This window comes from Pangasianodon hypophthalmus, chromosome 14 (genome assembly GCF_027358585.1).
Source record: "Pangasianodon hypophthalmus isolate fPanHyp1 chromosome 14, fPanHyp1.pri, whole genome shotgun sequence".
In the NCBI taxonomy this organism is placed as follows: Eukaryota; Metazoa; Chordata; class Actinopteri; order Siluriformes; family Pangasiidae; genus Pangasianodon; species Pangasianodon hypophthalmus.
Genome location: NC_069723.1, coordinates 5,509,926 through 5,534,520, shown reverse-complemented (window position 1 = coordinate 5,534,520; position 24,595 = coordinate 5,509,926). Strand labels below are relative to the sequence as shown.

General features: G+C 38.2%; 1 protein-coding gene across 6 annotated transcripts in view; it reads left to right on the top strand.

Moving 5' to 3' along the window:
- The first annotated feature begins 648 nt into the window (after positions 1 to 648).
- Positions 649 to 24,595, top strand: part of LOC113532491 (dynein heavy chain domain-containing protein 1) — a 36,990-nt gene continuing 13,043 nt past the window's right edge. For 4 of the 6 annotated variants that reach the window (XM_053239515.1, XM_053239514.1, XM_053239513.1 and 1 more), the window contains exons 1-31: positions 649 to 840; positions 1,188 to 1,642; positions 1,743 to 1,922; positions 2,458 to 2,661; positions 2,902 to 3,012; positions 3,105 to 3,261; positions 6,190 to 6,441; positions 8,593 to 8,736; positions 8,854 to 8,980; positions 9,190 to 9,422; positions 10,466 to 10,709; positions 11,143 to 11,300; positions 11,412 to 11,531; positions 11,628 to 11,904; positions 11,996 to 12,123; positions 12,202 to 12,400; positions 12,565 to 12,656; positions 12,771 to 12,999; positions 13,236 to 13,361; positions 13,483 to 13,580; positions 13,684 to 16,822; positions 18,787 to 18,880; positions 18,960 to 19,143; positions 19,674 to 19,953; positions 20,064 to 21,621; positions 21,802 to 22,010; positions 22,173 to 22,365; positions 22,480 to 22,582; positions 22,800 to 22,949; positions 23,048 to 23,239; positions 23,342 to 23,773. In XM_053239515.1, the coding sequence (XP_053095490.1) occupies positions 1,284 to 1,642; positions 1,743 to 1,922; positions 2,458 to 2,661; positions 2,902 to 3,012; positions 3,105 to 3,261; positions 6,190 to 6,441; positions 8,593 to 8,736; positions 8,854 to 8,980; positions 9,190 to 9,422; positions 10,466 to 10,709; positions 11,143 to 11,300; positions 11,412 to 11,531; positions 11,628 to 11,904; positions 11,996 to 12,123; positions 12,202 to 12,400; positions 12,565 to 12,656; positions 12,771 to 12,999; positions 13,236 to 13,361; positions 13,483 to 13,580; positions 13,684 to 16,822; positions 18,787 to 18,880; positions 18,960 to 19,143; positions 19,674 to 19,953; positions 20,064 to 21,621; positions 21,802 to 22,010; positions 22,173 to 22,365; positions 22,480 to 22,582; positions 22,800 to 22,949; positions 23,048 to 23,239; positions 23,342 to 23,773 (9,972 nt within the window). In that variant the 5' untranslated portion in view covers positions 649 to 840; positions 1,188 to 1,283. Of the gene's footprint in view, positions 841 to 1,187; positions 1,643 to 1,742; positions 1,923 to 1,982; positions 2,662 to 2,901; positions 3,013 to 3,104; positions 3,262 to 6,189; positions 6,442 to 8,592; positions 8,737 to 8,853; positions 8,981 to 9,189; positions 9,423 to 10,465; positions 10,710 to 11,142; positions 11,301 to 11,411; positions 11,532 to 11,627; positions 11,905 to 11,995; positions 12,124 to 12,201; positions 12,401 to 12,564; positions 12,657 to 12,770; positions 13,000 to 13,235; positions 13,362 to 13,482; positions 13,581 to 13,683; positions 16,823 to 18,786; positions 18,881 to 18,959; positions 19,144 to 19,673; positions 19,954 to 20,063; positions 21,622 to 21,801; positions 22,011 to 22,172; positions 22,366 to 22,479; positions 22,583 to 22,799; positions 22,950 to 23,047; positions 23,240 to 23,341; positions 23,774 to 24,595 lie in introns of those variants that run through there. The other 2 variants (XM_053239516.1, XM_053239517.1) reach the window with 2 other exon arrangements.

Genomic DNA, 24,595 nt, shown 5'->3' with positions numbered 1-24,595 from the left:
TAAAAGACCCAACAATTTGGAAAACCTATTTTGAATCACTCTTTAAAGAAATTTCCCCATATAATCTAACAAAAGATCAAAAATTAACCCAAAATAAATTAGAAAAATTAGAAACAGTCATAAAAGATAATCAGAACCCACTTGACTACCAGATTACACAGGAAGAATTGGCTGAGGCCCTGAGGTTCTTGTTTATCGCAGCTCTAACGTAGGTGAGAACAGAAACTAACTTGTCTCTCGGACGTTCCACAACATTAAATCTAACTATAAACCGTTATAATGGGCGACGTGTCGTTATTTAAATTATAATAAATTAAACATTGTAAATCGTTGGCGAATCACTGTGATATCAGCGGAATAAGACACTCAAGACCGTGCTGTTATACGAAAATAATGTAAAATGTACAAATTGCACTGCTAGTTGTGGGAGCAGTAAACTTCTAATAAAGTTGCTATGTTTGGTAATAGGCTAATGGTATGCTAGTTATATAGGTTACTCATGCAGATGTGTGTATTGCCACGAAACTTTCTTTTGCAGTTCATTTTGTATTGTTAGTGCGCCATCTTGTGAACATTTCCAATATCGCCACCTCATAATAAAATTTTAAAATCTTTTAAGCGTCATTTGATTGTCTCCAGAGTATGGTGTATTTTTTTAACATTCAAAACTAAGCATAAAAAACAAGTATTTGTTTTCTCGTTGCTATTTTTTTATAGTAGTAAACAAACTCTGCCAACCAAAATGGCAATTCCTCCTCCACAGGGGTCTGTTTCTAAGGGAAACGGAGTGCGTAGCGACACATAAACACAACAGAAGCAGCGCTGGCTGCAAGCTTGCAGGTAACTTTAACAAAATTAAACATTACTAATCAGTAATTATTAATTACTAATCAGTATATTAATATTGTCTTGTAGCTTCAGTACGATATAATTTTCTAATGGTTTTTTAAAGCTATTTCAGGGTAAAATAATGCATCCCATAGTTTCTGTACGTGTGTACAGGCTTTAGCTAGCTAGCTAATTAACTTTGGATAGTTCATAGTTTGGATAATTGTTTAAACCTGGCTCCTAGACAAGAACTTGTATATTTCTAAAGGCAGTTTTGGATGTAGGTACATAGATGTGAATGTTTTAAGCAGCTTATACAATAAGCCAGTTAAGTGTTTCCTTTTCCCCTTCTTTACCAGTTTTCCACTTGTTATGAAAATGGACGTGAAAGTAGGGAATAATCCAAACTGTCCATCAAAATAAGGACTTTTGTCTGTTACTTGTTTGCTGCAACCATGTCTACAGCTAAAAAAGATGTTCACAAAGACACAACCAAGCTGACAGCTTTCAGGAGAAACAGCCATGACAGATCATCAGCCCATAATCCAGGATCTGCTCCTACTTTACCTCTCCTGACATACCACTCTCCAACATTTATGGGTGAACCCACAACTGATCACCCTCTCAACAAGCCTCAGATATCACAGTTCTGTGACATATCTGTTGTTGAGCTTCCTCAGTTGGTAGCAGCAGTGGGTCCAGAGGTGGCAATGGCAGATTCTGTATGGACGGAGGGACCTGGTCTGATATCATCTGCTCTCACTGCTGATATTCCTCTCAGAGTAATTAAACACCCTCAGAAAGTAAAGACAGAGTAAGTCATGGAAAATGAACATTATCCCATTGTGAACAGATTTGTTTTTTGTGATTTTATGTGCTGTGTGGGCAGTCTTGACTTGGCAAGCCTTTTTAAGCTCTCTAGGTGAGGACATATCCAAACAAGGCTCCACAGAGGGAACCGAGATTGGAAAAGAGAGTAAGATCAAGTGCAGTCCTCTTACTGGCATTGAGGTGTTTGAGATCTTTGCACAAAAAAAACACCTGGGGGGGCTACAGTTTTACCATCTGAAGGTTTCTGAAGATGGTCTGTATAGGTAGTATTATTTTTTTTTATCGGTTTATATACCTGCTGTTTATATATCATTTTTTACATTACAGAAAAGTTTCTATCTACCTACTGCCTTTAGTGCTTGTGAAGTTTAATAACTCAACTGATATATGTCTGTTATGTGTCTGATACAATTTGTGAAATGTTCTAGAATTCTAAGAAATGTAGCAAAATGCTAACACAGAACTATGCAACAATCAGTTTGACAAACTTTTAACAGGAATGTTAAAATGCATTAAGGAATCAATATGTATAGACAAATAAAAAAAAGAACAGCAGATTAACAGCAGTCAAATTACAAACTACATTTCAGTAGTTTATAAGTTTGTACCGCTAGAGGAGTGAATGATCAGCGTTCTATGTGAGAAGGGAGTAAGTTTGAGTAAGTTTGAAGACTGCATGAGAGAAACTTAGGTCTCTTGAGCAAGAACTTCAAGCCTCAGCAGCTCAGCTTTATGCTTAAATTCTGCTTTTAAGTCATTTTGGATAAAAATTACTGTCTGTAATTGACCTTTTTTTAGACCCTATGATCTGCATGTGGTCCCATGCAGCAAAGCAGGCTCGGATCACTACATCTTTTCGCCCACCTCAGTGATTCATGTGAAGGATGGCTGTAGTGTTGGGCTCTTGAATCTAGCAGAGTGGTATCGTGAAGCCATATTATGGAAAGCCCTGAGAGATATCCCGTTTTTCAGAGACTATCTACTACATAAGGCTTTCACCAGGTGAATAATAACAGACTTCATCTTTTAGAACTTTTCCTACTTTCTGTTTTTCAGCACCATTGGGTGATTTATGGGATAAACATTTATATCACTTAAATCTTCATATTTTATATAACATAGATGAATTTTAGTTTCACATATGGTCACAACTTTGTCAGTCATTGTCTTGACAGTTCTGTTTAGTTAACCGTAATCTCAAACTAGTTAACAGTTTTTTTTTTGTTTGTTTGTTTTTTTCAGATGGCGCAGAAACGTGTGTCATGTCTCATTTCAACGCAAGTGTAAGCACCTTCAGTCTCAGTTACTGATAGCTGTTCCCCAGTTCAGGGAAGCTTTATTTCATTTGACCAGGTGTTTGATCTTTTAACATTTTATCTTTGCTCATCATTCGTTACATGAAAAGTGTTCATTCTGACATGTGTTGCTTTTTTTCTTGTTTTTAGACTAATTGAAAAGCTTGAAAAAGTGCACTGGCTACCACAGGATGTGTCAAACACATACACACTTACTGAATTCCAGACCGCACTGTTGAAAAGCAGTCAGCAATCTCAAAGCTTCGTAGAGAAATTCTTACATAACCGCTCTCTGATACTGACTACGGTAAATTTAAATTTTATCATAACAGGTAGTTACTAATTAACAGAACTCATACCAATGTTGGGATTATTGACTGAGACTGTGTAGTCATTTTTAAAAAACAACTCTTCCTAAAAGGGCTAGAGTGGAGGTATCTAGAGCATGGAGTTGTAAAGTGATTAAACTATTTAAATGTGCATTATGTAAGATTTGTCAAAATTTGGCAAGATTACATCTCTAACAGTTAAATTGCCGGAGTTGAATTAGTTGAGCCCATCCCCCATTCCCACACATGTATACAAAGCTCTGCCCCAGAACCTAGGGTGGTTCGCCTAGATTTTTCATTCTAACTAGAGTTAGCACTAGCAAGGCCTGTCATGATGTGCACTCAGACATTCGACTGCTTGAAAGCCAAGTTATAACTCTATAAATGTGTTTATAACATAATGATTTAGGAAGATGTTCATGAGTGCAATTGCTGTCTTTTTTTTTGTAATCAGCTCTTATGAGCTCTAAGCTCTGATAATTAGCATGTTAGTATTGCTAGCTAAAAGTAGACCATTCAGCTGCTTGAAAGCCAGCTCTATAAACATACAACATTTGGCTCATATATATGAGAATGTTTTTTTCTTTGTAATGGGAAAAAAATGTACTTGATTCATAATGGAAGCTGGCTAGTGAACCAATTCAAAGCTTTATACAAATTGCATTTACATACAGTAGATATAAAAAGTCTACTCACCCCTGTTATAAATGCAGATTTTTGTGATTTAAAAAAATAAAACCAAGATAAATCATGCCAAATATTTTTCCACATTTACTGTGATATAGCAACCAACAAAATTCAAGTAAAAACAAATATAAACATTTTAGGATGAAAAAGAAAAAACTTACAATAACCTCGTATTATAAGTGTGCACACCCTTAAACTAATACTTTGTTTAAAGCAATTTTGCTTGTAATACATTCAGTAATACATTCAGTCTTTTTGGGTAAGAGTCTACCAACTTAGCACATCTTGCTCTACATCTTTAAAATGTTCCAGATCTATCAAATTACAATGGAGATTTCCTGTGCAGAGCCCTCCTTAAGTCGTTCCACAGGTTTTTGTTAGGATTTTGATCTGGGCTCTAACTGGGCCATTTCAAAACGTTGATCATCTTATTCTGAAGTCATTCCTTTGTTGACTTGGATTTTTGCTTTGGGTCATTATTGTCCTGGAAGGTGAAATTTTTCATCTTCAGCTGTCTAACAGAAGCCTGCAGGTTTTGTGCCAAAATGGATTGCTATTTGGAGCTATCTATGATTCTCGTCAGTCTCAGTTGACAGGAAGCAGCCCCATAGCATGATGCTTCACCATGACTATGGTGTTCTTTGGGTGATAAGCTGTTCCAAACATATCTTTTAAAATAATGCCCAAAACATTCTACCACATTCTATTATATTCTATTGCACATATTTGCCACATTGTTTGGGATGATTGTATGTATGTTTGACTAAATTTAGGGCTTGTAATTTTTTTCTTGAGTGAAGCCTTCCATTTAGCCACCCTACCCCATAGCCCAGACATGTGAAGAATCCAAGAGATTATCTTCACGTACATGGAGTGACCAGTATTTGCCAGATATTCCAGCAGCTCCTTTAATGCCGTAGGTCTCTCGCCAGCTTCTCTGATATGGTTTCTTCTTGTCCTTTTGTCAATTTTGGAGGAACGTCCTGTTGTTGGTAATGGATGAAACCAAGAAGATGTCTAGAAAATCCTGCAGAAACAGCTGATCTTTTTGGGGTTAATTAGAATCACTTCATATATGGCAGGTGTATGATAAATACTTTTGACCGTGAGTTTGAATATGATTGGTTAATTCTGAGCACAGTCACATGCCCCATTATAAAAGGGTGTGCACATCTGTGGCAACTGGGTTACTGTAAGTTTTTTTCTTTTTTTTTCCTTAAACTATTTGTTTCTATTTGTGTTTCTCTTGAGTTCTGTTGGTTGATATATCACATTACATCACATTAAAATGTTAAAAAATGGTTTTTTTTTTACATCACAAAAGCCTTTAACAGGGATGTGTAGACTTTTTATATCTACTGTACCTGTCCACTAGCAATGTCTCTAATTCTGCATCCAGCGTCATCCCCATCACCTGTAATAAATTAATCCATCTTGGAAATGGACTGTGTTTCTTGTTATTAAGTTTTCATCATTCTTGTTTGATACCTAGCTGCACTGGGTGCTTGCAGATTTGAGACTGAGGTGGGGAGGAGTGAAGGGGTGTTGGGTCTATAAAATGACTGACAGGAGGCCCATCCAAACACAGACTGGACCAGAAGGCAGTTTTCCTATTGCACTCTTAAGCAATACATGTTTCATATGAATGTGTGTGCATGATGCCCTGTGATGAACTGGGGTGAATTCTCCCTTCATCCAGTGTTCCCGGGATAGGCTCTGTTTCCACCGCATCTCTGGCCAGGATAAAGTGGTTACTAAAGATAAATGAATGAGTGAATGAACATTAAAAATTTAACAAGTTCCCATACATACAACGTTCACATTTAACATTTCCAACATTTCCACAATTTGATAATTTTATTTTCACATCTGAAGCATATACATATTTGCACAATTGTATTTTATTTTATCTTGGCACAAAATGGCAGAATAGAACTCCTTTCCAAAATACTTTGTCATAAATATTCTTTGAAAATCAGCCCAATCCTTGGCAGTGTTAACGAATCAAATTAAGAAGTTTAAACATTTATTACACAAATAGCTCCATTCTAGTCAATGTCCTTGGCAGACTGCTTGTCTTAGATATCATTAAGTTAACTTTAATAATCAGTGTTTCTGGAATGACGGATAGGATTATGTTAGGTTTAGCTAAAATGCCACATTTTGTTTTATAAAACATAACAAATGTCACTATAGCTATTCACTGGCTGTATGTTTAGGTACAAGAGACTTGCTACAAAACATACCAGGAATTACAACAAGAAGTGGAAGGATTTCAGCTAAGCCAATGCAGCCAGCCTTTGCATCTTCAGCAGGCCTTGATTAGGAGCCTTCAAAAAAAGCTGAACCAGACTGGTCAAGTCCTTCAAAGGCTGGGAAACTTCACAGCTCTTATGGACTGCATGATTGTACAAAACCTTGTTTCTGTCACTCACCGTGAGCTCATGATCTACTTCAATAAGGTTTTGAAGGTAAAACATTGTTCTACTCATGACTTGTTAAATGTTACATACAAAGACTACATATTAGCTGGTAGTGCATGATTGTTATATTATATGCCTTGGTCACTGACAATCCCATGCATGAAAGAGAGTGAATGGAGAATGGAATGGCTCTCATGTCATTGAAGATTATGTCTTATTTCTGATATATTTATTTGGCTGCAAGCCTTAATCATGCTCACTGGTGATGCAGTCAGTTTTTACAAAATACATTGCTAGTTTGAAAAGAATTATTGGGAGTATGTAGAATATTTTATATCAATTACTTTAGATTACATTTACATTTATTCATTTAGCGGATGGTTTTATTAAAAGCGACTTTCAAATGAGGAAATACAATCAAAGCGATATATCAAGCAGAGAACAATCAAAGTAGTGCTATCGTACAATATTTTTAATTGAGTGCAAGAGGAGCAATCCAGTTTTTTTTTTCTTTAGCCATTTTTTTTTTTTTTTTTTTTTTTTTTGAAGTTAGTGACGGATTCTGCTGACCGAATTGAGGTTGGAAGTTCATTCCACCACTGAGGCACAGTCAGTTTGAAGGTTCTGGAAAGGGATCTCATGCCTTGCCAAGTAGGCAATACCAGGAAAGTCACCTCAAGGTTTCTGGCTGTCCTGGTTGGTATGAGTCTGGTTGAGCCTAGCTGTACAGTGAGGTTGTGGTTGATTGGGGGCAGGCAGGGATGACAAGAAGCTCCATTTTTCCAAGTTGAGCTTAAGGTGGCGCTCCTTCATCCAGTCCGAGATGTCAGACAGGCAGAGAGAGATGCGTGGTGAGACTGATGGATCTTCAGGCTGGAAGGACAAATAGAGCTTAGTGTCATCAGCAGAGCAGTGATATGAGAAGCCATGAGACTCAATCACAGGCCCCAGAGATGTTGTACAAATAGAAAAGAGAAGTGGACCCAGACCTGACCCTGGAGAACCCCAGTGAGTTGCTGAGATTCAGACACCCCTCCCCTCCATGATACCTTGAATTATCTGCCTGAGAGATAGGGTTCCACCTATCACCCGGATTCCGGCGATGCCTAGATGGGAGAGGGTTGACAGGAGGATCTGATGATTCACCGTTTCGAAGGCAGCAGAGAGGTCAAGTAAGATCAGGACAGATGATCTTGAGGTTGATCTTGCTAGTGACGGAAAGCAGAGCAGTCTCTGTGGAGTGGCTGCTTTTGATTTTTTTTTGAAGTAGAAAACTGGGTAAAGAAATGGTCAGAGGTGTGGAGTAAAAAGAAGATTTTGTGTGGTGCATGTGAGGATGAGGTCGAGCTGTTTGTTGACTTTGTGAGTTGCTGGGGTGGGGAGCTGCTTGAGATCAAACGTGGGCAGGAAAGCAAGAAAGTAAGCTGCATGCGGATTGTCTAGGTGAAGTCACCAAGGACCACAAGAGGAGTTCCATTATCCGGGATGGTGGACGCTGCTGAGATTAAATGAACTGTCTGAGGCATGCTCATGTTAGTGTGCCATATTAGTGTGAACTGTATGTAGAAAAATAGGCAATCAAGCCTAACCTATGACAGAGATTGCTCACAAATAATGCACTAAAATATTTCCCACAGTAGTCAAATGCCTCTTAATAATGCTATCAGGAATCTTGCATGGTTTTTGACTTATTTTCATGTCCAAAAAAGAAAAAAAAAACAAAACACTGATGTGGTTTTCTAACAAGTGCTAGACCACTCATACTGTTTATTTAACTAAAGGTTTGGCCTTTTCTATATTTTCACTAGTGGCTGCATATAAACAATCATAATTGTTTCTGCCTCCAGACTTGCACTGACTGGCTGCTGGCAACCTGCAAGAGAGAGAGATTGTAACACCTCTAAAAGAAAGTTGAACATTAGCAATAAATCTGAAAAAAAAAAAAATTATTGATGCTGTTTGTGTGTGTGTGTGTGCGTGCGTGTGCGTGTGCGTTTCTTTTAAATAATGTAAATAAAATATGGGGGTGATAAACATTCCAGAGAGAATTCATGTTTTTATTAAAAAAAACCATGAATTCTCTGTGGAATATGTAGAGTGTGCCTTAGTCCAGCACTAGTTGGTAGACATGACTTTTAGTATATAATGTAGGTGCCGAATGTGGCACTAATTTTTCCTTCTGTTTGTTAAACTTTACAGAGGGAACAGAAAAATCAGGGCAGTCTTTTCCAGGCAGAGCTGACATTTGGAGTAGGTGGTCAGCTTGCTCTGTTTCCATCTATGCACCTGTTTCAGGAGCTGCTGCTTAGAGCATTGTTATCTGTGGTTGGCTCTACTCTACAGGTGAGAAAGAAATTGTCTTTGTGTATTTCAAGGACTGTGACAGTTCCTGCTTTACTTCCATGTAAATACCAGCTCTTTTAACTGCTAATAAAGATGGTTTAATGTCTTTATCTATAGGCTGTTGATGCCTGCAATAATCCACCAGATTCTAAAGCTTCTTTGACTGCTAGTTTCTCTTTTGTCCGTGGTTTCCAACAGCCTACTCCTGGCATTACAAATAACAGAAGTGTTCCTGTCAAGAGAGGTGACAGAAATTCTTATCTTTTGCATGTTCCACCTCAAAAAATGACACATTTCTAAGAATGGTATTTGGAAATAACGATTAATCATGTTGTTAAAGTTGTAAGTTTTTAAACTTTAAACAGTGACTCTGGAATTACACTGAAATAATAGTTATCTCAATCACCAGATTTACTGTAAGAAGATATTTATTTTAAGATATTTTATTTTCAGCATATAAAAAGAATGGATCTACACTCACAAGTACTGGCAGTTTTCCCTCTAAGGAGGAGTCTTGTGTTGTATCAAACACAAAGTTGGTGCTTCCCAAACTGAGCTCTTTTAGTCTTCAAGGTCAGAGACTGAATGAAAAGTTCTTCCCTCTGTCCAGAAAACAGCTAGAATGGCACCTGCACCACCATGCTGGGGCAGAGGAGGTTGAAAAACAGCAAGCCAGAATTATACAGGTAATGCAAGCAGTTATTTAAAACGCTATGCTAGTGTATGTTAAACTGCATGTGGCTGCCTTGAAATATGAAGGTGTCCATTGTTACCCATGGGATGCAACTTGTTAGGATCCTGTTTTCTGGTTCTGCCATAGATACCTTCTCAGGAGTTGTTTTCACTTGTGTCTAGTTTGTCACACCTGTCTCTTTTTGTGTTGTTACCCAAGAAAATGAATGACTGTACACTACAGGTGTATTTAGTTACTTATATAGTGATAATATATAGATGATAGATGCCACAACTGGAGTAGGTTCTGGAACAGTATTAGCAAAATAAATTAAAGCTCTATAGGTGATTTAAATCTAGATTGTCTAGCTTGGACAATTTCTAAAATTATTAATGTTGTTCTTAATCTAAACTGTGATAAATAATGTCGATGGAAATTAAGCCCCAAAGGCCCTTCTCCCACAGGGAGAGGACATAGAAGGAATAGGACACCCACTATTATAACCTTGTCTTTTAAATAATGGGCCATTTTGACTTGAACAAAACATGAGGGTTCACATCAAAACAGGAAATGGCAACTGCTGATGTTGGAACGTAAACGCCATAAATACTCCACTCAGTTTTAGCACCCTCTAGTCTATACCACCAGGGCCACTGATCCTGTGCCTGTGTTAGTCTCTCATCCTGCTTCTGTGTCAGTCATGTATCCAGTCTCAGCCCATGATATAGATCCAGTTTTAATCCAAGACTCAGGTCTAGTTTAAATCTTAAGTCCCACTTCTGCCCCATCTTGTGTTGTTGCCCCAATTAGTATGTAGATACTCTTTTTGTCTAGTCTCTTTTTAAAGTATTGCATGTTTCTAATTACATGTCTTTGTCTACACTGAGCCCTGATTACATTGTGTTTCTGGCATTTTGATCTTTCCATGATTTTACACAGATTATTGATTATGATATGGTTGTGTTGCCTGCCTGCTCTCTGACCCCTGATTCCTACACACATTTTAGTTCCTATATGTTTCTCATTACACTGTGACTGTTTTCCCCTTTAATCTAGGAAGCCCTCCAAGAGATCCAGCAACTGTGTGAAAGGCATTCTGGGTTGGTAGATGCTTATTTGTTTGCCAGTCAGTGGAGCCCAGCTTCACTGGAGAGCATGCGAGGATGGCCTGCCCCTAAATATAAGGAACACCTCCAGATGATAAAATCCTGGATCAATCAAGTACACAATGTGCCTGCTGCTTTTACCATATCCAATAAGCTCATCACTATTAACTGTTCACATATCCAAGAGTTGCTAGGTATGTTCATTAATGTATGCATACCACATACAGATATGTGACAAATTAAAGGGGGAAAATAAATGGAGAAAAAAGGAGCAGTACATAGGCAGATCTACTGCATGAAACAATGAACATTATGTCATGCGCCCATCCACAGTATACTAGGGCTTGCCCAGTGGTTTAATGAGTTTCAAAATAATGTAAATAATATTCTATGGCTTTCACAGTCACCCAGTCTAAACTGGTTTGAGCATCTATGGGAAATTGTGGACCGCTGTGTTAGAATTGAAGCTGTTCTGGTGGCTTGTTGCTGTTAAACACCTTACTAAAAAACTTTTGTTGTTTATCCTTTAATTTGTCACATATTCCAAGAGAAAGATTTCATTGTAGTGCTTTATTTATTTGTATTTAATTTAAGACCCATCCCCCCCCCACCCCCCCACCCCCACAGAGCCCTTACTGAACACCATGGAGAAGGATGTTTTAAATTTGATGTCTAAGGAACTGCAGTTGTGTGCTGAAAACCTGATAAATGATCTGAAGAAATGTATGGCATGCCTTAAGCTTGAGCCCACTGACCTCAATGAGTTTGCAGATTATGCTAGCATGGTATTTACTTAAGTATTTGATATTTTCACTTGTAAGTGACATTTACTGCAAATAATATGTACACTTGTTATGCTACTGCAATCTGAAGAAACCTTTGATTTTTTTGTGCAGGTAAAATGCTACAAGGAAACTGATTTGCACCAAAAGCTAGAAAACCTGTGCTCCCTTCAAAAAACTATTCAGCTGAATGTTAGAAACATGATTCCTGAGGAAGTTACATTGATTGAGGAGGTAGGGAGCCTGATCTCAGGGTTTTTGAGTACACCGAGACAGCATTTTTATTTAAAACACATTGTCATAACACACTGTGTATTTTTATTATTGTAGACATTTGCCCTGTGGAATCAGTTTGTTCCTCTGCTGAGAACAGCAACAGAGAGAGTCATGCAGCAACTGCCATCCATGATTAACACTCTGGACAACACATTTTCCTCCCTGACTAAACAACTAGAAGATCTGGTCTGCAGTGCCACCACTGGACCTTATCTGGACCTAAATCAGAATTCTGGCCAAATAATTCCTAATCTCAGGATAAAGTCTAGACAGCTACATATGATAGTTGCACAACTGAATGAGCTGAGTAGGAACAACCAAAGCCTGAGAGGTAGAAGTTTTGGCCTAAACTTTTGACCATTATGTTTCCGCAGTTTGTTTGAATATTTCAAATTTCAATCATGTATCAATACTCCTCATAGGGCAGCCATTAGATCTCTCATTTGTGATGACAGCCAAGCAGAATATGGAAGCACGGAAAGAGCTGTGGGAGCTAATGGACGTGTCCACTTTACAGATTCAGGAATGGAGGCTCATTCTGTTTAGCAAGGTGTGTAGTTCAAGTGTCACTGTATCAGCTTTCCCTAAACTTTATCTGTTTAGAAGAATCTTAATTGTCTCTTGGCAGTTCGTAGTATCCGAAGCCCAGCATAAGGTAAATGAATGGTGTCAGCAAGCAAATTCTTTAGCGAAAGTCATCCCCTCTTCTGATGAAGTGCTTCAGGAAACTTTACTTGTATTTGAGAGGTTCAGCCAGCAGCTCTCACTGTTAGCCAAACTAAGCAGCCCTACAATGAAGCACAAACACTGGGCAAACATATTTAAAGGTAAGGCAACACAATAGATAAAACAATATTTCACACAATGATCGACAGAAATAACTTATATAGATGATTTTCATATGTTAACCACTTCACATAAACAGTTGATGTAATATTTTCCTGAATATATCACGTTATATCATTCATAATTAATATTCTCCTCTAAATAGATGTGGACCTGCTAGCTGACCGAGGAGAAAACCTAACCGTAGGTGATCTTATGTCCAGAGAACTGTGGGAGCATCAAAATAAAATTAGCAAGGTCTGATAACACTCCTGCATCTAAATGATCTAAAGTCTAAAAATATTATACCATGATACAAAAAGTCAAACTGTTAAATACTTAAAATTTGTTAAATTGATAACTATTGTCTAGATCTGCATTGAAGCCAAAGCTGAAGCAGACATGGAGCAAGCATTCCAGAGGCTTCAGCAGAGCTGGGAAGGGACAGTATTCAGACTTACAAAGTTCATTCTTAATGTCAGTCAGAAGAAGAATCCACAGTGTGGGGTAACACAAAAGATAAAGCCTTCTGCTGACTTTGAATTGACCCAAAATGCTTCACAACAGAATTCCAGTAGCAGTGGAACTTTTACCATAATGGGTAAATAAAGAAAATAATCTCTTAGTTTATTTCATCCACATGTTTAGCATGTACAGTAGATGTCTTGTTGCAAGGCCTTTCTTCATTTAGCACTTTTACAAATAATCTGTCAATACACGTATTCCAGTTCCATTTACCTAGCCCACACAACTAATTTTACCCATAACAACCAAGTTAGGTAATCGTAGTTTACTAAATTTAGTAAGCCTAGAGCTTAACTGTCTTTTACTTATTAGATCTAGAAACTCTGATGGCCCAGGCTGAGGACAATGTTATGACTCTGTCCAGCATGCTTTTTTCTCCTCATGTCTGCGATTTCAAAAGAGAGGTAGAAATTTGGGTCCAGCTCTTGCAGGAACTTGGTATGTATACAAAAAGCTATATCAATATTAGATCTGTTGTGTTTAAGTCAGGTTATGTATTTACCTTTTTTTTTTTTTTTTTTTTTTGGTTTTATTTATTTATTTATTTATTTTCCAATAGAGGACCTTCTAGATGTTTGTGAAAGATATCAGCAAAAGTGGATATTCCTTAGCAGAATTTTTTATGAGATGTCTGTGAGCACAAAAAACATAGAATTGGTAAGTTCTTCTGTTTTTATTATTATATTAATGGAATATTTGACAGATATGACTGGGTTTATTGCATTACACGTCCTATTAATTAAGGATAATTGCATTGCAGATAAAGAAGTTTTCCCCAGTGGATCAGATGTTTCGTGAACTGATTCAGGCTATATCAAGTGACCCACATGTGCTGAATTTTGTTACATTGGGGAAGACTAGAGAGACAAATTGTGACTTCCACAGACAACATTTACGCATTATCCTCATTAAAGGACTCACAGCAATGGAGGAAATTTGCAGTCAGTTATTGTATCTTCTAGACTCACCACGTAGTGAGTTCCCCAGGCTGTGCTTTCTCAGTGATGGGGAGGTGATTGAACTTCTCTCACTGCATCTGACACCATCCTCCCTTCTACCATTTGTACGCAAATGCTTCAGAGGAGTACAGTGGTTTGAGGTTGACAGCAATAGTAAAAATGAAATGACAAACCAAAACAGTGAGCCAGATCTTCCCAGCACTCAGATGTGGATAAATGGTGTATATGGAATGCTAAAGGAACATGTACCCTTTGTCTGTCCTCTTAAACTTAATTTAAACCCTGTAGTTTGTCTTGATCATTTGGAGAAAAATTTACATCAAACAGTTAAACAGCTTATTTTGAAATGCATTGCTGCACGACAGTGCCCTGAACCAGAAGAAAATAGTCCTGAACAGTCTAAAAAAGTTGATGATAATATCCCTACACAAGACCATGCTTGCAATTTCATCACATCAGAAAAGGATGAAGGAAAAACTCTAAATGTCATTACGTCAACATTTTTTAAACTAATATCTGAATATCCTCTGCAGTGCCTTTTGGTTGCAGAGGAAGTTCTGTGGTACAGTGAAATCTGTAAAATTTCCCTAAGCCAAGCTCAAAACAAGTGGATGGGTATTAAAGCACAAAATACAGCAAAACTGCAGAGCCTTTGCAAAGCTATACAGGATATCATTGCAGATTCCTATAATAGCACCTTGGCAACACAGCACACAGTGACAGCGATTCGTGCCCTAATTTTACTGATCATGAAGCATTCCCAACAGATTGCTGGGCTTGTTGACATAAAAGGCAGTCTGGAATCTTCTTTTGAATGGCAGAGGCTTATGAAGTATCGCCATAGTGTCATTGACAACTGGAGCAATGTCAGCCAGGATAAGCCACACTACAGTGAAGGCTCTATTTATGTTGATGTCTTGGGGACACAGTTAGCCTATGGTAATGAATATACAGGGCCAGAAAACTGGATGATGGTGAACACGACTTCAACAGAGCGAGCACATTTGGGCATTCTTCTTGCCCTCACTAGTTACAAATGTGCCTTCATTAGTGGACCTCTTATGTCTGGCAAGCAAAGGACTGCACTTCAGTTAGGATGGGCATTAGGACAACAAGTTATCACTTTGAGGTGTTGTTCAAATACAAGTTTTCTGGTTGTTTGTCAGATGCTGCTTGGTGCTGTTCAGAGTGGTGCATGGCTAGTGCTTAGTTCTGTAGATTCACTGGAACAAGGAATTTTATCCATTCTTGGGCAGTGTTTAACAAACATCCATCAAAGTCTGTCAGTAATTCTGGAAAATGGACAACAGAAAGAGCTTCAAGATCACAGTGATAAGGTTAGACATTTTGTCAAAAAGCACAGTGAAAAGATAACTGAAGTCAAATGCCAGGTTGGAGAAAAAAATGTTTTGGCCAAGCCAAACTATGGCTGCATCATAATTTCATCAAATGGGTACTCAGTTGAAATACCAGAAAACCTGCGCATTACTACAAGACCTGTTTCACTGATGCATCCTGACTCTAGCATTATTGCAGAGGTTTTGCTGATTTCTTTGGGATTTTCTGAAGCAGCCAGCCTTAGCCAACGTTTAATTTCTCTCCTTAGCCTAGGTAAGGATTTATTTTGCCTTCCAGAATTTGTCTGTAGAGATCAGTGTTCCTGGCTTGTACTTCTCAGAAAAGTCATAGATGCTTCCGGAATATACCTGTACAAAAAATTTGAAGAAACTTGTGAGGAGAGACCAACTGATTTAAGCTTCAACGCATCTGAAAACATATTACAGGGCTATCATTTATCCCCTCATAAGTTCACCAGTAAATCGTCCATGGCAAATGCTGTAAGAGAAGAGCAAGCATTAATCAAAGGGGTAATGTCTGTGTTATTGTCTGCCATGTCTGATCACAATAGAGGCTTTCAATTCTTCACCATTTTTGAAGAAATCTTCCCAGCAGCAAGATACTACCCAAATTTTCAATACATTATTGAAGAGAGTGAGAGAAATGCCCTTAGAAATGCAGTCACAGAGGAGTTGCAACAAACAGCATGTTGTGCTGACTCACAAATACTTCACAATGCTTTGGCCCTGCATCAAGCACTGAAGTTTTCTATGGCAGTTGTGATTATTGGGCCAGCAGGTAGTGGAAAAACAACTTTATATAGAGCTCTTGCAGGAGCACTTCGGCAGCTTGCAGAAACATCTGTGGAGGAAAATGTTGCAGATACCAACATTTTGTCACATTCATGTTGGTGTTCAGTTGACACAATGGTCTTATTTCCTAATGCTTTGTCACATGAGGAGCTTTTTGGTGTATGCTATGAACAAACGGGTTCCTGGAGGGATGGTGCCTTCACTAAAGTGTTAAGAGACATAGAACGGTATGAGTTTTCTGTTCATTCTTCTGGGCCACAAAAAGTTAAATGGCTAGTGTTGGATGGGGAACCCTTGACCTGCCCAAAGTGGTTTGACTCTTTCAGTACCCTTGGCAATCCTGAAAATCCCTTTCTTTGCCTTTCATCAGGCGAGAAAATTCATCCATCACAAGAGAGATTTAAAATTCTTGTTGAAACTACAAACCTTGGGAATGCCACTCCCTCTGCATTGGCACGGTGCAGCCTGGTGTGCATTTCTGGAAATGACGTGTGGAAAAATGTGTGGAAAGCTGAAATTGATGCCCTGTGCAGGGAGCATGTTTTGGACCAGAACACTCTGACAATGTGGAGGTGTCTGGCTGAAGATCTTTTTTCTAGCACTATAATTTTCCTCAGCCATAAAGGTTTCACATCTATACTGTCCAATGAAGGACTTGAAGCTAGTAAATCAAGTCCTGGAATATCTAATGGTTTGCAAGAAGTAATGTCATTCATTAAAATACTCCATGCTCTTCTGGGGGAGTCTGGAAATAGGAGTGGCTTGAAATCAGCATCTAAACAAAAAAGAGGTAAATATTTTCCAATATCTTTTGGCAATTATCTGTTTCATATAGCCTCACAGTAAAAGGCCAGATGTTGATATGTTTATGAAGGTCACTGTGGACAGCCATGTTTATGTCTAAGATCAACATATAACCTATCACAGATAAAAGTTAGAAGTTAGCGATTCCACCAGCAGGTGCAAAAATATGTTTAAAATAGAACTGATCATTCAATTATGACAAAGCTGATGAAACATGTAGTGCTCAGTTATTATTATTATTTTATTTCATGCTCTTAGCTGTCTGTGCACTTGAACTTTTTTGTTTCCTGGTCATCACTAAATGCAAATGAGCTGTGTCAGGAAAGTGCTTTGCACATCATGGATGATAAACATACGTGAGTACAAAGAAAATCAGCCTATCTGAAACTTTTGTAAATCTGGCAGAAAATTTTAGTCCAGTTTGGCTTACACAAACATTTACTACATAACTTTACTAATGTTGTTTATGTTTTTGTCATCCTTAAATGCTCGTTCTCTAATGTTATTAAAAGAAAATCTTCTCACAAAGTCATAGGAACAATTATAAGGAAATACTGCTTAAAGGATCCCATTTTGACTGGCAGCAGCACTTGTAAGTGCGTTGCAGTTTTAGAATAGATTCTGATAGCATGTCCAGCAACTTTTCTGGATCTTTTCCGGAATGTAACAAACCCAAAAATGAAAGTAAATATGATAAAATATTATTAGATGGCTATTGTTGTCAACTGTAGCCTAAATAATAGTTTCTTGATTTGGGAATTAGATTGCTGATTATAAGATTGTCACGTTATACATAAAAAGCTTTCCAGAAAGGTCCACAGGCCATGTGGTTCAGGAGTTGAATAAATTTATGTTCTGCAAATTGGTATTTGTGGCCAACCATATTTATCATTGTTTTCCAGTGTTTCTAGTGCATAGTGGTAGGGTAACATGTTAGGAATCACTTAGAAAATTTCACATTTCGAATGAAAAGTCATACAACTTATTCATCAAATAAGTTGTAAACTAAATAGAAAATATGATGGTTTCAAGCAATTCTCCAGCATCTTTTCATTTGTTCTGCACCTCACAAATGTTCTTCTCTGTGATCCAAACACTTAGATTTTTCTGTTCATAATACTTTTTCCAATCATCTTCTGTCTACTGTCAGTGTTTTGTTTATTGGCTAGTCACAGATATGGCTTTTTCTTTGAAACTCTGCCTAGAAGGCCAGAATCCCGGAGTTGCCTCTTCACTGTTGAAGATGAGACTAGTGTTTTGTGGGTACTATTTAAGAAGGGCCCTAGCTGAGGACCTGTGAGGAGTCTGTTTCTCATACTAGAGAGTATTTATCCGCCTGAACGTTTATGCACTAGGGCCTCCCACTTCTTTTTCTGTCCGGTTAGAGCCAGTTTGCGCTGTTCTGTTAAGGCAGTAGTACATATCTTTGTAAGGTATCTTCAGTTTCTTGGCAATTTTTCGAATGGATTAGCCTTCATTTCTCAAAACAACAACAGACTGATGATTTTCTGAAGAAAACTCTTTCTTTCTGGACACTAACTCACAAATGCTGATGCCCCAGATATTCAAGTAGCCTAAAGAAGGCCAGTTGTTTAAGTTGTTTAACACATCTAGATGTAAATATCAGGAAATGAAATCTGAATTTCTGATCTATTCATCTTTTGATCTTAAAGTCTTCAGTGTATAGCAACAACAAAAGAATCGGCCTTGCCATTCCAGTACTTTCAGAGGGGACTGTACATAACAATATTCAGGTTCTGACAGTTTGTAGATTGTTAATTGCATAGCTATGCGAAGTAGGGGGCTGCCAGGGGTGGAGCATCTCTAAATCACTATGCCGTCCAAAAAAAAACTCAAAGACATCACACTTTTACAGTCAGTTGCCAGCCCCCAATTTAAATTTTCCCACTAGCCTGCTTAATTGTGTTAATTGTTTTATTTCCCTGCTAGACCCTACCCTCAAGCCACCCTCCACAGAGCTACATGCAAGAAACCTCTTTGTGATTGCTTATATTTGGGGTTTTGGTGGGCAGCTGCATCCTAGGTATGCTCAAAATTATCTTTCATTTATAAAATTCTTGAAATTTTTGCTTGAAATGTTTTTGTTACTGTCTTGATTTTAGACACTGGCCACAGTTTGATATTTTTGCAAGGGAAGCCTTGTTTAAATGCCGTTACAAAATTGAAGTACCAGTTAAAGGCACAGTATTTGAGCACTTCTTTAACCTTAGTGATGAAATGTTGGAATATGCCAATATGTTCACCAAGAACAGGGGCCCACAACATTCCTGCACATCTGTGCCCCAGGTTTGTGTATTTATATACCATACTGTATCATATCTTGTATAATATCCTTATTTTTATATTTGCCTAAGGGCCATTCACTTCCTCCTCTTCAGACAATGAGGGTGATATAATCCACAACAACAAAATTCCCAAAGTACCCATTATTCTGTGATTACTGGAAATGTTTAAAAAGCTGGTGGTGATTTAATGCTGGTTATAGCTTATATTTTTTCGTAAGACACACTACAGACAAGTAAAAACATTTCACATACACTTTCGGTACACATTAATCTAGTTTGTAATTTTGCACATAAGTTGATCAACTGATTTTGTTTTAGTTTATTTCACTTTATTTTATTTTATTTTATTGCCTTATTATTCCTGTCCCCAGCACATTGTAAATAAATAGTTTAATCACAGATCACTAGATCTCAGGTGCCATATCCATATAAAAATAATCTTACATGCATTGAAATCCACTTCACTAAATGTTAACATTCTTCCATGTTATTTATAAAATAGTAACCAAATTCTAATATCTCTCAACACAGTATAAAAATTATGCATACCTCCTGGACCGTCTATTAGAAGCCCATTATCCAGCATTGCTAGTAGGAGAAGCAGGGTCAGGCAAAACAATACTGTGCAAGACTCTATTACAAGAAAGACCACATCTGCACCTACCAGTAAGCCCACTTCTCTGCTCCGCTGATTTACGCAATATACTTGAGAGGATTGGGAGCCAGAACACATCACTGGACTCTTTGGGTACCATCATGCAGCAGCAGGGTTCTCTTCTATTTGTAGATGACTTACATGAATCAGCTTTTGGTAAATAAATTTTAAAATCATTTTCTGTTTGGAGCTGTTTCTTAGTTTTTCATCTGAACTTTTGCTGCTATGTAGATTAATTTTTCTTTTCTTTGACTCTTGTACAAAAGGTAAAACATCAGCAACTTTGGAAACCTTGCGGCAGTGCATATCAAGGGACGGAGTGCAGACTTCAGATGGCTATTACTTTAAGCTGTTTAGCTCTGGAGGAATTAGTTATCTGGGCACTTGCAGGATTCTTGGCACACACAAAAGTGGCTACAGTCAGATTTCCCCACGACTCTCTAGACTGTTTACTATTTTGGTACTTCCTGTAATGACTGCAGATATTCTTTATTCCATCCAGTCCTCACAATTACTGCAGTGGCTGAGAAAATTCCCACCTATGCCAAAGATTGCAGATATGGCACGCTGTATTGTTGCTACAACCTTTGATGTGTATCTTGCTGTGTGTGAACATTTATCCTCTTCTGCCAACTCTCCCCACATTGTTTTTTCCTTATATGATCTTCAAAACGTATTCCAAGGAATGTGCCTTTTTGATCCTAGGACCACAGCCCAACACTTACACCAAAGAAGGCCTAGCCTGAATTTTCAAAGTCTTTCTTCACCTTCCTTGCCAGACTTTGATCCAGCTTTTCTGAGTCCTGCAAGGAACATACTCAGTATTGCTCGTCTCTGGATGCATGAGTGTTTGCGCACCTTTGGTGATCGTCTGTCCTCAAATGAAGAAAGCCAAAAACTGGTTTCATTCCTTTCACAAGCATCTGAAAAGAATTTCAGTAGTAAGTTGGCAATTGAATCCCAAATCTTTGGAGAAATGCTTGACCCTGGATGTCAATTAAAAAGCACAACCCCATATGATATAAACCAGCATGGACATATGACTATGCAGCAAGATAAGGTTGAGTGTATTGTGTCCAGAAAAGAATCTGCTCCACCTCTCATGGTTGTAGTGACTGAGGGTCAGTCAAAACTAACTGAATCAGAGTGCTCTGAGGAGCTGAGCAGCTCCAACTCTATTGGAGCATGTGAAAAACCTCATACCATCTCTGTAAGGCCTCAGCAGCTGCTGCTTGAGATTAGTTCTTCTATCCATGATATGGTCTTTAGCCCAGAATTTAGTAGACTCCACATATGTAGAGCACAGAAGCACTTAAAACACAACATAGTGTACCAGGAGAGAGACCTGGATGTGTTAATAGAACAACTGACTAACATTGTAAAAAGCAAAGAAGTAAACGATACTTACTGCAAATATGCAAAATTTGTTGTGTACCACCAGAGAGTACGACAGCTTATACATATCTTACGTGCCTTACTCATACCTAATGGACATGGAGTTCTGTTTGGAGCTGCAAAGAAAACAGGGCGAAAGACAACAGTACGCCTAGCAGCTTATTTGACAGGATACCAACTAATTGAAATCCACTGTGGAAATGAGGTCAAACTAAAGGAGCTGTTAAAAGAGGCTCGACATCAGATTGACACGCATGGGGAGCATATAGCTTTTATGGTTCATGAGAATACTAGTCAAGCCACTAGGGATGAACTACTGGTGATCATGAAAACTTGGCGTCAAGTAGATGAAGAACTGAAGGAAGTGAGACCACATATCAGTACTGTGGTCAAGAACTCACCAGATCAAATGATTGACCCGGTCAAAAGGTACGTTATAACAAACAATAAGTCTTATGTAGAATTATATGGTCTTAAATTGAATGTGCTGCTTTAAAAGAACTCCTGTAGTAATTTATCATCTACCAATTAGTCTTATTATTTTGAGAATGCAGTCTTTCTCAGCTATAGTGTCTTCTTTGTCTGTGATCAAACATTTTTCTAATGCAGGTGTTTCAGGAGCAAACAAAGACATATTCATGTGTTTTTGCTACTGCCTCTCGGCCAGCACACTTATGAAAGAGAAACTGGACAGTCATCTGTAATTGCACGTCATATTACTAAGGCTTTAACCCTCTGCTGTTGTGTAGAGGTATATCATCCTTGGAGTGCTGAGGCTTTAGTTGAGGTTGCCTCTGTTAATCTAAAGTACAGTGTAGGTAAGTGATTTAGAATGGTCAAAACTTTAGTCAAGAGTTTTATCTAAATATTATAAGTGTGTTTATAGTTGGGTTTTGTAGCTTGATGGGGAACTGCACACTGAATCTCTTTGTACCTGTACAATGACAGTAAAGGTATTTATATTCATATTTTGTCTTTAGATGACAGTATCTTGGTGGCTAATATTGCTCAGGCAATGGCTGCAATACACCAGTCTGCTACAAAATATGCCTCAACATTCCTAAATACCGTTTCTAACCAGCCGTTCAGCCCACAGACATATATTGAGCTGATAGAATACTTCAGTCACCTTTGTGACCACCTCTGTGAGCAAGGTAGAACACAAGCCAACAGGTGAGCACTGATGATTAGCATACAAGTATTTCTCCATCATGTGCTTTTGTGGAATATAACTAACACTTGATATATGAAGTGGGCATACATTTCTTTCTCTGTCTTACCCCATAGGCTGGCAGCAATTCTGGCATATTTCAAGGATCTGACTGACACAGCCCAGGATTACAGCCAGGAAGCTTTCAGGCTTAAAGTCAAATTTCAGGAGGCACAAAAGGTAAAAACATCTCTATCATCTGTATAATATTCAAATATGATGTATTGCCTTCTAATATCTATAGGTAGAACACCTAAGGCGAAAACTATTTTGCGTTTGCCTTAAATTGAACTGTAGTTGAATGTAAGGGCAATTTCCATATATTGATATTGTAACTGATGTTACTGATGGCATCTACATAAAAACCTGGAATGTACCACTGTAACTTCTGTTGCAGGAGTTAAGCCAGTTGCAAATGGCTGTGGACACTGAGCGTGCAGTCTGTGAACAGACTCATCAGCATTGTTTATTGGAAGAGATTTGTCTTTCTCATCTACAAGAACAGTTACATCTAGCTGAACAGCAAGCTCAAGATGCCCTCAAAGAGGTTAGATTAGCTTTTTAATATAGCATGCTTTGGGAATTTTTCCAATATCTGTTTTCTTTGTTTGTTTGTTGAGGGCAACTAACTTGCGTTCTGTTTAGGTGACTCCACTGTATCAGGCAGCCCTTAAGGCTCTGCTTTCTTTAAATCAGTCTGACCTGGATGAAGTCCGACACTACAGACATCCCCCTGATGGAGTGGTCATTCTGATGAATGCAATATGCAGGCTATTCAATTGCCCATGCAACTGGGAAAGCGGAAAACAACTTTTAGGGCAGCCTAATTTCTTGCAGGTTATTAGTTGCTTACATTGTTTTAGTTATTTACTAGTAAAATGACTAGAAAAATTGCTTAAATCTCAGTATTATTCTCCTTTACTGATCTTACTCCATCAGGAACTGCAATTTTTTGACCACTCAAAGTTAAGCAATGAGTTGTTTGAAGAGTTGGGACAAATTGTACAGACACCAAACTTTCAAACAGACTTAGTCTGTGGTGTGAGCCAGGCGTGTGAATCTTTGTGCAGCTGGGTACGGGCAGTATACCAGTATGCCTGTGTTAAGCGCTGTATGGCTCCACAGGAAGCTCACAAGGACCATTTAAACAATTGCATGGCTGAAATCCGTGCACGGCTGCAGGTGGCTCGGCTGCAGGAAGAGGCTGCGCAAGACAGACTAGAGGTTATTGAAAAGCAATACCAATTTGTCAGAAACAATTTAAAGGAGCTTTCAAGCCAGCTCCATAAGGTTGAATTCCAAGAGAAAGAGGCTGCTCTCACTATTAAGCAAGTAAGCTACTACATTAAGAAATGGAACATGGCTAAAAAGGTAAATAAATCTTAGTTAATCTTTCTTACTTTTTCATGTCATTTATAAAATACAGTCCTTTCTGAAAGTATTGAAATGGCAAGGCCAGTTCTTTTGGTTTTGATAGGAGATGATAGATCAGAATTACAGCTTTCATTTCCTGATATTTACATATAGATGTGTTAAACAATTTAGAACATGGCATCTGGCCATAGCCAGTACAACAATTCGGAATGTCTTGAAAAAGAAACAAACCACTGTTACACTAACAACAGAACATGGAATAAGTCAGGCAAGGAAACCAACAGCAGTTGATGAAAGAAACTATTTCAGAGCTATGAAGAAAAACTCAAGAACAACAGTCAGTGACATCACCAAAAACCTCAACAGGCAGGGCTGAAATATTACAATTCCCCAGTCGAAGAAGACTTCAAGAGCAGAAATGTAGAGGCAGTACCACAAGATGCAAACCATTCATCAGCAGTAATCAGTAATCAGAGGCCACATTGGAAATTGCAAAGAAATACAGAGATGAGCCAGAAAACGTATGAAGCCAAGATTAATCTCTACCAAAGTGATGGAGAAAGAAAGGATCTGCTCATGATCCAAAACACATGAGGTAGTGGTGGAGGTAGTGTCTTGTAGTGGCTTGGGCTTGCATGGCTGCTTCTGGAACAGGCTCACTAATCTTTACTGATGATTTAACTCATGACAGTAGCAGCAGAATGAATTCAGAAGCCTACAGAAACATTCTGTCTGCCAACTTCATCATGCAGCAAGACAATGACCCAAAACACACAACACAACAAAGGATTTCATCGAGGGTAAAGTAGAAGGTTTTAG